The sequence below is a fragment of the Cylas formicarius genome, unplaced genomic scaffold (assembly GCF_029955315.1).
Source record: "Cylas formicarius isolate icCylForm1 unplaced genomic scaffold, icCylForm1.1 PGA_scaffold_10__41_contigs__length_53128322, whole genome shotgun sequence".
NCBI classification, from domain to species: domain Eukaryota; kingdom Metazoa; phylum Arthropoda; class Insecta; order Coleoptera; family Brentidae; genus Cylas; species Cylas formicarius.
In genome coordinates this window covers 42,093,724-42,107,854 of record NW_026844214.1, presented here as the reverse complement: position 1 = coordinate 42,107,854, position 14,131 = coordinate 42,093,724, and the positions used below count along the sequence as shown (strand labels likewise).

Here is a 14,131-nt window from a genome sequence, read left to right as displayed (position 1 = left end):
TTTTTGGTATGGGTCAAAATTGTTTTTTGCTAGTTGAGCAAATATTGGTTATATGTCTTCTTTGTACGTGTACGCATAATTGAATTGAATTGAAATCTATGAAAGAGCTATTTCCCCAGAGAATATTAAAGTTAAGGTATTTACCGCGGTCAATCGCGGAAGAAATGAAACAAAAACATTTTTAAATATAATTTATATTTCAGGTTATTTTATCTAAAAGCTTTAAAATTTTGTGATAAACTTTTATGAACCTCGACGCTCCAAAAATAAAGTCGCTGTGGTTTAACCCTTCAGCGGTTAGTCTTCCATATACTTTGGTACTATTCGGTAATGTTTTGTAAAGCCGTTCGATGCCCTAAATAAAAAAGTTGAGTTATAATTACGCGAACAATTGGTTTTTGTGTGTACCTCTTTGGAAACCATGGAATCCTCTGTACCATCAATTAGATAAAAAGGAACGCTTATATTTTGCAACGGGTATTCAAACGGGCGATTCGAATTGTAGTATAGAAGATTCTTTTTTAGCCCGTAGTCGTATGCTTGAAATTTGTCAGTCTCCACAAGCTGGCCGTAGTGAAATAAATTTTTCAGTGAAGTAGGCTGCGGCCCAAACGTCAACAACGACGGTATAATGTCCTAATGTCAACCGCGTACGTTTTTTTGGTAAGTTCGCACTTTGTCCTACCACTTACCGGCTCGATTTCGGTGGGAGACCATCCTATGATCCATGATACCAATAACGAGATCGGATATTCGACCGGCAGTAACTTATTAACTAATTTGGGAAATATGACGAGTAAGAATCTCCCATAATTCAACCAATCTGCCAGCGCCTAAAACACAGAATCGACGGAAACTCTTCGTTAAAATAGCGTTTTAACGACATCGACCTGAAAACGTGGCATCAGAGGTAGCAAATATCGTAGCGGTGTGGCAACGCCGCCCATGAAAACGTTGGAACACAACGTAATGAAGATTTTAACGGCCCCTTTGGCATCCTTGGATTTCATGGAAGCATAAATAAAGGCAGCGGTTGATCCTAACGAATGTCCGATGTAAATCAAAGCTGAATTGCCAGTTTTGTTTTTAACGTACGACACAGTGGCGGATAAATCGTACAAACCGAGTTCGTGGAAACTGCAAGAGAAAAATTACCGATTTAGTGATTGATGCGCCTGGGTTAGCAAACAAATACCTAAAATTCCAATAATCTTTGTGCGTTTTGGATGGATCTATGTGATTTTCGGATAAGATTGTCCCTCTAAAGTGCGGCAGCCATAGTTCGTAGCCTGCGTTATGTAGAGTTAAAGCTACGGACGAAAAAAAGTTGTCGCGCAGACTTGACGTGCGCAGTCCGAAAGCACGGATCGGTTACGACGAACGTAAAAAGTTATTACCCACAGACTGATGATAGCCGAGAAACCAAACGCTAGAATCGAAGAATAGGCAATGCTGCAAAATGATGACTCCTTTCGGGTTTTCCCGCGGCATCCGGATGAGTGTTAAAATGTAGCCATCTTCGGTGATTACCGTGTGATTTTCGTAAGGTATTCGCCTTTCGTTTAAGATTTGCGGCTGCGAAAGATCTTACGTTTTACTTACTGTGGCACGAATTCAATGTGGTAAAAAAGCAATGAAGAAGCCTTACTGTGGTCATGTCTATTTCCGGGTTGTGGTAACAACTCGCGCCGTTGGCATAAGGAAATAAGTAATCCACGTACCTTTTGCATGAATTTTTGTCTGTGAGGGCCCTGATCAACGCCAAAATTGAAAAGTAACCCAGGAATATTTTATAAAGTTTCACCATTTCATACAAATGTTAGGGACAACGTTTTACATTAAAAACTAATTAAACAATTAACCGTCTTTCGGCCTGTGCGCCTTCGACTGACCGGCCATTATCAAGATACGACGGAAAAGTGATTGATAACGGCAAAAGGTCATTGTTAACGGTCAATTATGAAATATACACCGAGTGCGTAGGAAACCTCAGACCCAGGCCCACTTTCAGGTTTAACGGAAAAGCAATCAAGGGCCGCGAGGAATTTGGGAAAGCGCAGCAGTGTAATAAACGAATCGTCAAAAAAAAGTTGAACATTTTTATTAAGAACAAAAAAACGCGATAACAATAATTACTATTGCCCCACAAACTTGACGCAACTGTTCTTATTTCGCTCACAAAAAAGCACCTTAACACAAAATTAACATATTTAACATTTATTTTTCAGCATTTGTAACATTGCTACAGAAAACCGGTATGTAGTTGTCAAAAAAAAATAACAGGGCGTCGCATAAGTGACGCATTTGGAGGCGCCATCTGTGACTAGTCATATTTTGTATAATCTATAGGCAGAGGCACAGTTTAACGAAATTTGCCGCTATGGAACGGAAACTGTTAAAATTGCTTGCATAAAAAAATCTGGCGGAGGATAAATAGATTTGGCCGCTCTGTACCACCTAAAAAAGTTATCGAGACGCCACGGGTATTGTAATCACTTGGTGAGCAAATGATTTGGATTTGATTTATTTTGACTACAACCCAAAACCACGAAAGCCATGCTCCACGTGTCTTTAGATTTATCTATTTCTTTCGGAAAGTCACGCAGAAAACAATGCGGAGTGTCATCAGAAACCCGGATTCATTAAATGGTGTTACAAGTATGTAGAATTTCGTTTTTTCGAGGTGGAATTATCAAAATGTATGAAAGTCTGACTCCAATTTTTAAAATATGCCGATTTTTTTATACAGACGCTTCCACCAAACAGGGTCTTGAAATGATATATGTAAATAAAGCATAAAATAATATATGCTATATACATACATATATATATATATATATATATATATATATATATATATATATATATATATGATGACACTATATTCCGGGATATCATCCGTTCGCTCGTTGAACTCCGACTGGAATCCTGCATCCGACTGGAATCCTGCAAATCTTGCATCCGACTGGAATCCTGCAGACGTTTCGCCAAAATCTCACTTGGCATCTTCAATGCTCGCGCTCCGAAAACACTTCGTGTTCGAAGTGTTTTCGGAGCGCGAGCATTGAAGATGCCAAGTGAGATTTTGGCGAAACGTCTGCAGGATTCCAGTCGGATGCAAGATTTGCAGGATTCCAGTCGGATGCAGGATTCCAGTCGGAGTTCAACGAGCGAACGGATGATATCCCGGAATATAGTGTCATCACATTTTTCCATCCGTGAATCAATACGTGAGAATATATATATATATATATATATATATATATATATATATATATATATATATATATATATATATATATATATATATATATATATATATATATATATATATATATATATATATATATATATATTCTAAAGATTTGAAGAAGACACATATATTATGCAAAGTCGTGTTTACAGAGTGGAGATAACCGACTAATCTTTGCTCTACAATTCTACGATTGTCCCGTGTCCTTGTTTTCGGTTTCCATCCTGTATATCCGTTTTTTAAAGCTCATTAAATCGCGTTCATTAAATGTCCCCGCACAAACAGCAATTGCTAATAATAAAATCTAACAGTAATGACGGGTGCTTCTACATTTTTTGAATCGAACACACTACGTCACCCTCGTGTACCGTCTAAAAGCGTCGCACGTTGAAATGACGAAAACTAACCGATCGGTGGTAATTGACGATTTATTATAATGAAATATAAAGGAGGCGCATTTTCGCATTTTCAATTCCAAATTCCAAACCAAAACTACCTTCCCTTTTTTCGTTGTGCTTCAAATATGTCGCGCATTGCAATTGAATTTATAATAACGACGAATATCATTGCAAACCCCTTGGGTTAAACTGGTCGAAATTGTTCAAATTCGAATTCGAAGACTTTTGGACCACCTAAATCGTTCCAAAATGACAAATTTAGTAGGTAAATTTCTCTTTAAGAAGCGGGGCTAAAAGAAATAGCGCTAACTACTTTGTTAATATTAGAGATTGGCATACACAAAAAGCTCGAGACTAAATATTTTTTCGTCTAACTTCTTGCCTTTTAACATAATTTATGTTAACTGTGTTAAGTGATCCAAAAATTTATTAATGCAGGTCTACGCTTATATTTCTGTTCCTGTTTATTCTCCTTAAAAAAAACAATCCAAGCTAGCGGCGGTGTTATTACTTCGACATCTACAAAGAGTAAACTTTTGACCAAAAACCAAAACGTTGTCTGTATGGCCAAGAGCTCCCTCTATCGGACCCGTTACAATTCAAATTTTCGAATGTAAATACTGTTCGTTGTGGCGTACTTTATAAACTTCTCTACTGGTGTTCCTTTTTTTGAAGGCATTTAGTTAAAAAGTTTGTAGAAATATAATATATCTTGTCGTTAAGTTGTACGTCATTTTTGATTGGAAGCGACGTAAAAAAGTGAGGGAAGGGAGAACTAGTTTTGGGGCGAGCATTCATCGTCCACCTCCTCAATGATTGAGTCCTGCTCGAATCGTTGCCGTTGCAGGACCAGCTCCTGCCGTCTCTGGTGATACGAAAAACACAAAAATTATTCTAGACGTATGTAAATAATACCGAATAGAACACAAAATTATATCAACTTTGACAACTTTTTCAAACTTTGGATGTAAAGGGGGGAACGAAATGCAGTGACCTGAATAAAGAAGTGTTCTATGATATAAGGCCTAACCTTTATTTCATTTCAATTGCAACAATTCAAAAAAACTTTCGATAGTGTCACAAAATACGCATAATGTCCCGTTTGATATTATTTGCTAAATATCACAGAGATTTAAAGTAACTTTTTCAAAGGGAATATTAATACGTCATGAAATAATTAAAGTAAAAGTTTAACAAATTAGTGCCATGGCACGGAAAAGACACACAAGATAGATTTGATATATTCTGACATCATAGACAGAACAAACAGATCATGTTTAAAAAAGTTGTCGCTTATGACCAATCGAAACGAAATGCAAACACGAAATCACAAGGCAACAACTTTATTTTATTAACACAACGAGCGAAAATAAAAAAAAAAAGCGCAAGTGCTGCGAAAACAAATTCTACACACAGAACGACGGTTCGGGAAAAGTTACCTCCTCGCTGTTGATCGTCACTATTCTGTGGTCGATTTTTGGTATCAGCTGACACGACTCTTGTTCGAGGTCGTCAAGAGACGCGCGCCGCGTCAGTTTCGTCGAGTGGTGGGGCGCATGCTGACTAGACGTCTCGATCGTACTCGCCCTCCTCAAAGGCGGCGGGCCGTCTAGCTCGCTGCCATCGAGCATTTTCACCAGGCTGTGTCTGAAAAGGTGGCAGAATGCAATAACGGTGTATCGAAGAGGATAGTTACATCGGCGATTCATTCCGGTCAGCTTATCGCGAGCGTCCGCTGCTACAGTGACGTTACCTGGCCCACTCGAAACAAATTTACTAGCACAGTCTTTTGGTGCTGTTTTCTCTAGATTGTTATTGATTTTCATGTAATATTTATTATTACGAGTGAAACAGTCCCTTGCTGTCAATTTTGTTCACATAAACTGATGCTTTTAACGCTCCGTAAAGGTAGATTTCTGTAACAGAGCAACGTAACTATTGCTAAATCTTTGAATTGAGTGGACCGCAGTGGGTCACACACTCGGTCATTGACATTGCGCCGCGCTTACGAGAAGTAACTATCCCTTTTTGGTTTGCACCAGACACAATAGACATTTTTGGTGGCCATAAACACAAAAATATCTTTTCCACGAGGGCCGCGACCTCACCTCCTCGACAATGTGACCAGAGACTGTCTGTGTTTCGACTGTTTCTTAGTTTTGCCGAGGCGCATGTTGATTGCCTGGAAATGGTTCTGGATGGCCAAGCCGAGCTCGGGGCATTCGCCTTCATTAACCTATATTGCGGTAAGTAAAATTTAATGTTAGAAACTTATTAAAGCACCGTATAAAAATTGGTAGGTAGTTGCATCCGCATCGGTTTGAGCTATCCCGGAAACACAGAAAATGGTCCCAGACAACGTATTTGTATAATCCTAAGTTGTTTCAACGCAAATTATTTCTCTCGCAGAAAAAACAAAATTACCCTATGTATATGAACCGATTTTACATAAAACACTGTTCGGTTCTCGTAAAGACGCCAGATTCGCAAACGATCGAGGCTCAACCCATCCTGAAAAGTTGAAGTACTACAAAACATTTAACCATTAACCATTTTCTTTTGATAACGCAACTTTCCTTTAAATAACCTTTTACATTATTAATTAATCATAGCGGTCTCGGAAAATGGTTCACCCTTTCCATTTGAAAGATCCAGCTGCTTTCTAACTAAATTCTTAACTATGGTAATGTTTTTTTTTGCGCTATTAGATAATATAGTGACTTTACCACGGTAAAAATGTTTGCACCACAGGCGGCATTGACATTTTCGTAAAAAAGGTAATGATATTCCGCGCATGCCTCCACATTTCACCCACTAATCTGCACTTTCCGCTATTTTCTTTCTAAACAGCGATTTCCACACATAACTCGTTTTCCTACAACCTTTCCCTTCATCTTACTGTCATGTAGGCATGTAGTATACTGGCCTGCCCTCTTCAACAAAGATCAGATAAGATTACAGAGGCAGCAAAACAGTTGTCTAAGGTTTTGTTATAATATCAGGAAATTTGATCACATTTTACTTTTTACATTACTTACTTACTTACTTACATTACATTTTACTTTTTAATTAGACCAAAGATTCTTTCTCACACTCTTTTTGAAAAACTTGTCAAGGAATCCGTCATAATTCTCTGTACACTCCCGCGGTACCGTACTGCCCTCTATCAGTGTGCTTTCAGTTATAACTAAATATTTACACTCCAATCCAGATATCAAGTGCTGCTTGACCACTTCCGACTTTAGAAAGCGTCTTAATTTAATCTACTGTCCAATTAATACGATTTTTTTCCATTTATTTTTCTTATTTCTGTAGTTCCTTGCAGCACCTCCGCTTCATTGCAGTAACTAACTATAAAAATGTATTTATGTGTTTTTTTTTTTTAATGTGTATAAGTGTATTTTTCTACTCCCGTCTGTAAAATACCTAATTACGCACCGATCTAGTGTGCGGGAAGCGTCGCTTTACCACGTCAGTTTATTTTCCCACGAATCCGAGCCACTTTGGACATTTCCGGGATTTTACCGCACGGATTTGGGAGCAATCGGATGTTCTCGGAGATATTTCCCACGCTTTAAATTTTGACGTTTGTCAATTCTGACAGTCATGTATGTGAATGTATTCGTGTTTTGCAAAAATGTACGCAAAAACTAACGGTCGTAGAAAAAGTATAGTATGCAACACGTTCGGTAAACTTTTTAACTCACTCGTGAGTCAAATGCCGTTTACCGCACTCAGGGTGGTTATGCGAGTAACTTTGATATATCTTGCCACCTTCCTATCTTATACTGTTTTATTTCTTATTGTTTATAGATATATTATTATTATTATTAGATCTATTATTATTATCTAAATCTAAGGAATATTTAAAAAAATACTGCCGTAAAAATGTCACATTCAAACTTATTAACGATATGTCAGGGGCCATGTTGGTTGTGGAATGCCTCAAGGTCATTGGTTAGTTTTTTTTTATCAGTTCGTTCTCGGTTTTTGACTTTACTGTCGATAACTTTTAACAATTTGATATAAACGGATCAAATTTTGCTCTTTTTAAACAGTACACTCAAAACCCGTAAAAACGGCGGCGATCGAACTTCAGCGGCCATTTTTTGTTTCAATTTTCGGCTCCTTTTTGAAGATCACTATGAAACACGATGTGCCCGAAATTTGAAGCTATCGCCTTCATATTTGGCAAATGTAAAGCGTTTAGCCATGGGAGATCCGGTACTATAACTTTTGTTTCAAGCATTTTTTTGATTATATACAGGGTTTTTCAATTATGGACAGAAATCTAAAAGACCTTGAAAATTGTCCTTTTCCAGAGTAAAGTAGGCATAAATCAAAATTCGTGAAAAATATCAGTACATACAGTGTTATAGACTACATCAAGGGCTACAATTTTTGTATTTACGTTTTTCGTCTAACACACGTTGCTCGAGATATTTGAAAAAATCCATATGAAAATCGCTGTTTCTCGCGTCCAGTTTAGACGCGATGGCGTGATTAACTATTTTGGTGTACTGCATAGTTTCAGAAAAGAATTATTTGCTCGAAAACCATTTGCTCTATTGGAAAAATTCTTGGACCAGGAAACGTGGGATAATCCTGTATATAACCTCTACTTTCGGTATTTCTTCAATTTTGTACAGGATGTGTCGATTATGGCCAAAAAATCAAAAGGCTCCCGTTTTCGTGGGTAAATTAATAGCCGGCAATGAAAAACTATAAAAATTTTGGTTTAAATAGTGTTGTAAACTATATCGAGAGAGTTTCAGGTTTCGTCTATCATAGAGGATGAGCGAGATATTTGAAAAAATATCATTGGAAATCGTTATTATTTGTAAAAATCTTTATATTTATCAAAGTTTGCCCTGACTCTGATGTTCGGCGACGCGTAAAAGACGCTTTATACAGGGTATATGCACAATAAAATTACGATTTTGCGAAAATTCCATAACCGTCTGCAGGAACGGAGGTCCTCTAGGATAAGAAACCGCGAAGTGGCTTCTTTTTAAAATACAAAGCTACTTCGCGCTACGCGCTACGAACTCGCCCCTCCCACAAGATTGCTTTCGATTTTTCAAAAGCAATCTTGTTAGCCTTTATCAATTTCAATGTTCAACTAACCAAAACTATAGCATTGTTTCAGAAAATCGCTAGAAGATCTGTTAAACCAAACGAATCGTCCTTTTTAAACGAACCCACTTTTTTAAGGACCAAACACTCACCAAAATCGGCGCGTCTTTGAGCATCGAGTAGCCGTCGCAGCCCGAATGAAGATAGTTCTTCGTCGCCAACCTATAATACTGATCTAGTTTGAGGTACTCGTCGCCGACTCGCACGAAATTCGGCTCCACCCTCTGGCCCGGTGGTTTCGTCGGGTTAAACGCGAAGCTAACTCCCGCCACCTGCGGAAACCGCCCCTCCAACTTCGGGTACATCGAAACCCCGTTCTCTAACGCTTCGAGAATCTGCTGACCTGCAAGTTGACGTTTTAAGACGGGGCGTGGTCGATTAAGGCCCCGCCTCTTCAGGCCTACCCGTGACCTTCAAGACGACAAGGTGGTCCCTCATCGGTATAATGTTGGTGAGGTCGCGCATGGTAAAGTCGCCCGCAGGATGAACCTGGTCAGATCGGAAGGTGCCGGAGTTGAGGATCACGAGATCTGCTCCGGTGGCAGCCAACACCACGTCGCAAATCTAAAAGACAGAATCGTCATGTCTTCTCACTACGGCGCCCGCGGGTGCGCCCAAACTCACCCAGTTTCCCAGGTTGGATTCGGCCGTCCTTATAGAAGTGAACCTGCCATCCAAAGGGACAGCGAAACAACCTAACACGTCGTCCATTTTCGACTCTATGAGACCTGAAAAATACTGCGACATAGCCTACTTTGGTCAGGGACGCTTAAACGTTTTGCAGTGAGTGAAAACTGTTTTTTTTTAAGTCTTTTGAACATAAAAAATGTTGAGATGAGTTATTGAATATGCGCAGGACATATCAACTTACATTTAGGTTTCAACCAATAATGCTTTACGCCGTTCAACAATCCACATAGCCGCCGACACTTCTTGAAGTCTACAGTTTTCAATTTAGATGTGGTATTTTTTTTTTTGGCAAAGTTTTAACTAAGTTAATTAATTTGCCAGCTCGGCACCGCGTGTTACTAACCGGTAAATTTTGCTAATTTCTCCTTGAGTTTCGGGTCCTCGTGGTACTGCGAGGTGACATCAATCGCTTCTACCGTCACCTCGGGCCTTCCCTTCGCGCAATCTGCAAAGTTGACCGTGATTTTGCTGAACTGCCTGAAATCAGTACCGCTCTTGATCACATATTTCCCGTTCACATGATGTATTTCGTAGACATGATCGTGGCCTCCCAAAATCAGGTCGATTTCGTCACAGTGCTCGGCGAGCTTGAGGTCGTTCGGCGTGCGCATGTGCGTCAGTGCGATGACGTAATCGCAACCCTGCAATGCCAAGCTCTCTAATGTCGCTCTCTTCTGATCACGAGGGGATTTATATTTCGGAAATTCCTTTTAGAAAATAATCTTCGGCAAAAAAAAGTTTGATTCTGATACGCCAACATGATCAGAAAATATTTTACATTTGATAACTCCTACCTCTTGCTTGAGCTGGGCAGCCAACTTTTGTCCCGCCTCCACGAAATCAAGGAACGTCACTTCATCGGGATTGACTGTTGCTAGTGTGTCGAGCCACTCCTTTTCAACCAATCCGACAAGACCTATCCTGTGCCCCGCCCAGTGCATGACCTGCGTAATCCGCCCCTCTCCTAGCGGCCGCCCTGTCTCGTTGTCGAGTACATTGGACATTAGCCACGGGAACTCTGTCTGCCCCACCCACTGTGACAACACCTCGAGACCGTGATCTGAAAATAGTTCCCTCGTGGATGCAATGGAACCTCGAGATTTATTGATATATTGGTTGAAACCCACCGAAATCGTGATTCCCGAGAACCGCGCAATGTGTTCCGATCTCGTTCAACACCGGCACCATCTGCTCGCCTTTCGTGAAGGTGCTGACTGCGCAACAGAGAGGAAATCTTATTCCAGTGCAAGACGTGACGTCATCGGGACTTACGCATGCTCGGAGAGAAGGCATCACCACTAAACAGGACCAGTGGGTTGAGAGAGTGGAAGCTTTTGACAGCGGTACAAAATCGAGCGGCCCCGCCCACCGGTTCGGGTCCCGTCCTCGATTCTACGTTGTACACGTCGTTGAAATGCAAGATGACGACGTTCTCGGACATCATACCGCCCGCAAGGGTATTAACCGCGCGCCTACCCGCAGCCCTCACTTCAAGCGAGGCCTGCAACGTCACGCACCTTTTTCAAATCTTATTCGAAATTTGCGAAAGTGAATTTTAATTAACTACAGCCTTTTACGCAGTGCGTTTTCAGCAGCATGGTCGTAAATACGACGGTAAGGAACCACACGAACCGACCATTCCCTGCTCTCCGTGGTCTGTGTTCAACCAAGGTTCTTTGACTAAATCAAGGGGCAAAGAAAAAGTGGTTGTCGATTTTAGCGAACTAATAATTTTGTAGACATAGTAGTCAACAAAATAACCTTAATGTTATGTGGTAATTAATGTGCTATTAAATTGAGCGTATAGTCTACGAATCAAAAATAAACTGGCGCTCTTAGGAGTGATTTATCCGTCACAGTTCGCCAATTCGTATAATTTTCACAACCGGCCAACCATTTGATATAGGACGAGTCTCCAGTAAGGTCAAAAACAGGTTGGTTCGCTAAAAAAGCATGAACCACAACATTGCGACAGCTAAAGCCTTTAAGGGGAGCCGCCAAATTTTACAAACCGCCCACGTACATTGAGAATTAATCTAATCTATAAAAATAAAGTACTCCTGTGCCTGTACAGGGTGATAATGATAACAATTATGGAGTGGATTTTCAATTCAAAATCAAATTTTACCTCATAACCTACTGAGACAGTGACTTATATATGAGATTCTACTTTCTCAAAATTATAGATGTTATATTTTAAAAAAATAATGCACACTTAACTCACCTTAGAAAAACAATTAAAAGTGCAAAAAATAAATAAAAAAATCTAGCCAAAAAACATTTCTAACACATCCTAGACGTGCCGCCATGCCAACTACAATTAAACCAAAAGCTCATCAGCCTAAGAAGGTACATGTCGGTACAGCCTAAAATGGAAATTCGGGACGGTAACCTGTTTAAGCCAACCCACGACGCTCGTTACTTTGCTGGACACCTCGGGGGGCACCTCTATCGAATGTTCCTCTACCAGGGAGCTCCATTTAGCTCTCAAAGCCGCTTGCGTCGCGAAACTCGCCATATTCTAGTCTTAAGGAGGTCGGGGGGGGTTAGTATGGATAAAAGCATACGACGACACTGTGATCGCCGGTTATTAAAACGCTACCGGCATCTTGTTTCGTATTAATATGCGCCGGGAAACGTTTAATTAAGTTCAGACAAAGTGTGGGCCAGCGCTTATTAATTATTTATGATTTGCCAGATTGATCGAACACGGTAAAAGGTAACACTTACGCAGGATTAAATTGTGAGCCGTGAACGATCGAAATGGATGTGCAAAAAGCGTCCTAAAACAATGTAGGTTTGAAAATATACGCACGAAATAGTGTATCGATCATATCGTGTTTCAAACCCTCGACTCGGTTTTCGAACGCGAGAGTTCAGACTTTGGATGCGCGCGTATACCGCGGAAATAGGGAACGTAACGACTAATTTAATTTTGAAGGATAATTTATTTATATTTCGATGTGAAAGGGCACGATTGGTGACCGTCACGGCTTGTACTTCTCTTCTTTGAACGAATGGTCGATCACAGAACAAGCGAAAGTAGGTTTTGGTGAGTTTGTTGCGTGGGCGGTGAATTCGGTCACGGATAACGTTGACACTAGACTCGTTCACTTCCAGAATTTTGTTTTATTACGTGAACCTGGTGTTTTCAATGTAAATTCGGATGAAATAAATGTATATTTCTTCTGAATATGTGCAATTGTATTTTATTCGTTTCCGTTTTTTGTTTGGAAAAGATCAGTTTCTATTATGAAATGTGTAGAAGAATAGGAAGATGAAAATGCAATATATTCGAGCTTCCATTCATAACGAATATAATAAAAGTTTAGAATCGCAATTCGTTTTTGTTTGTAATATGTTAGTTTCAACAACTGACCCTTTCGCTTACCGAGATTGAAGACGTACCAAACCATCTTAGTGCTTGTTAAAAATGAACAAGTGTAAAGTGTCATTTAAAATCATTTCATCTCAAAATAATTGACGAATATGGGTCGCAAATGTCGCGTGGAAAGCTGTAGTTCTGACTCGAACCGTGCTGAAGATACGGGTGTGACATTTCACAAGATGCCTCTTCATAACGACCTGCGCCCCAAATGGATCTCGCTTTGTCGCATTCCCGAGGACAAGAAAAGCGTAAAAGTCATCTATGTTTGCTCCCGACATTTCTTGCGAGCTGACTTTTGCAACTTCAAAGGCAAAAGGTACATGCTTAAGCACGGTGTGTTACCAAGTGTGTTTCCTTGGGATAAGTCAAAATTGGAAGCCATAAAAGCCAAAGCGGTCATCAAAAAGGAAACGAACTTGAACATTGAGAGACCGAGGAAAGGGAAAAACGCAATGGGATTCAGAGTTGAAGAAAGTAACATTAAAATTGACACTAAATTGAATGAGAAGGCAGAATGGAGCGATTTTGTAGTAAAACAGGAAGAAACAGAGGAAAATGAAGAAGTAAACGACTTTGAAGAGCGGCTGAAGATAGCCCAGACTTCAGCTGCTAAAACAGATGAAGCAAGTGTAGGAAGCTCCAGTCACATAAATTTCACTATTAATTCTCGGTTAGAGGTGTTAGACAATAATAGCTTTTGGTATCGCACTAAAATACCCAAAGTTGACTATGAGCAGAATGAAATTGTGATTAATTATGAGAAGTTCTCCAACAAGTATAACGAGTGGATACCAATGCCGTGAACGATCGAAATGGATGTGCAAAAAGCGTCCTAAAATATTGTAGGTTTGAAAATATACCCAGGAAACAGTGTATCTCTCATATCGTGTTTCAAACCCTTGAGTCGGATTTCGAACGCGAGAACTCCGACTTTTGATGTGCCTGTATACCCCGCGAATAAGGAACGTAACGACTGATTTAATTTTGAAGGAAAATTTATTTATATTTAGATGTGAAAGAGCACGATTGGTGACCGACACAGCTACTTCTGTTCATTAAAGGATTGGACGATCACAGAACAAGCGAAAGCAGGTTTTGGTGGGGCCGTCGCGTGGTCGGCACACTCAATTACGGTTAAAGTTGACGTAAGACTTGTTCATTTCAAAAAATTCTGTTTTATTACGTAAACATGGTGTTTTTAACCTATATTCCAATGAAATAAATGTATATTTCTTCTGATATGCGCAATTGTCTTTTATTCGTTTT

At 39.8% G+C, this 14,131-nt stretch overlaps 3 protein-coding genes across 7 annotated transcripts; 1 reads left to right on the top strand and 2 right to left on the bottom strand.

Annotated features, from left to right (window-relative positions):
- Window positions 1–199: 199 nt before the first annotated feature.
- On the bottom strand, window positions 200–1,900 carry LOC132701658 (lysosomal acid lipase/cholesteryl ester hydrolase-like). The gene is made up of 7 exons (XM_060669790.1): window positions 1,649–1,900; window positions 1,398–1,575; window positions 1,196–1,310; window positions 891–1,137; window positions 693–833; window positions 409–636; window positions 200–355 (listed from the first exon to the last, which is right to left on the bottom strand). The coding sequence occupies exons 1-7, from the start codon at window positions 1,805–1,807 to the stop codon at window positions 200–202; spliced, it is 1,224 nt and encodes a 407-aa protein (XP_060525773.1). The 5' UTR covers window positions 1,808–1,900.
- Window positions 1,901–3,361: 1,461 nt separating this feature from the next.
- On the bottom strand, window positions 3,362–14,058 carry LOC132696610 (trifunctional nucleotide phosphoesterase protein YfkN). Of its 5 annotated transcripts, none has more exons than XM_060661549.1 (12): window positions 12,869–12,890; window positions 11,870–12,003; window positions 10,750–10,978; window positions 10,605–10,691; window positions 10,272–10,537; window positions 9,821–10,118; window positions 9,412–9,515; window positions 9,192–9,351; window positions 8,880–9,130; window positions 5,760–5,887; window positions 5,091–5,298; window positions 3,362–4,516 (listed from the first exon to the last, which is right to left on the bottom strand). In XM_060661549.1, the coding sequence occupies exons 2-12, from the start codon at window positions 11,993–11,995 to the stop codon at window positions 4,427–4,429; spliced, it is 1,947 nt and encodes a 648-aa protein (XP_060517532.1). In that variant the 5' UTR covers window positions 11,996–12,003; window positions 12,869–12,890; the 3' UTR covers window positions 3,362–4,426. The 5 variants fall into 5 exon arrangements, with proteins under 5 accessions (XP_060517532.1, XP_060517523.1, XP_060517557.1 ...); XM_060661540.1 differs by lacking the exon at window positions 12,869–12,890 and adding an exon at window positions 12,208–12,790; XM_060661574.1 differs by lacking the exons at window positions 11,870–12,003; window positions 12,869–12,890 and adding an exon at window positions 13,726–14,058.
- LOC132696637 (uncharacterized) lies at window positions 12,874–13,765 on the top strand. The gene has a single exon (XM_060661588.1). It carries the CDS (start codon window positions 12,967–12,969, stop codon window positions 13,666–13,668), a length of 702 nt encoding a protein of 233 aa, XP_060517571.1. The 5' UTR covers window positions 12,874–12,966; the 3' UTR covers window positions 13,669–13,765.
- Window positions 14,059–14,131: the final 73 nt, after the last annotated feature.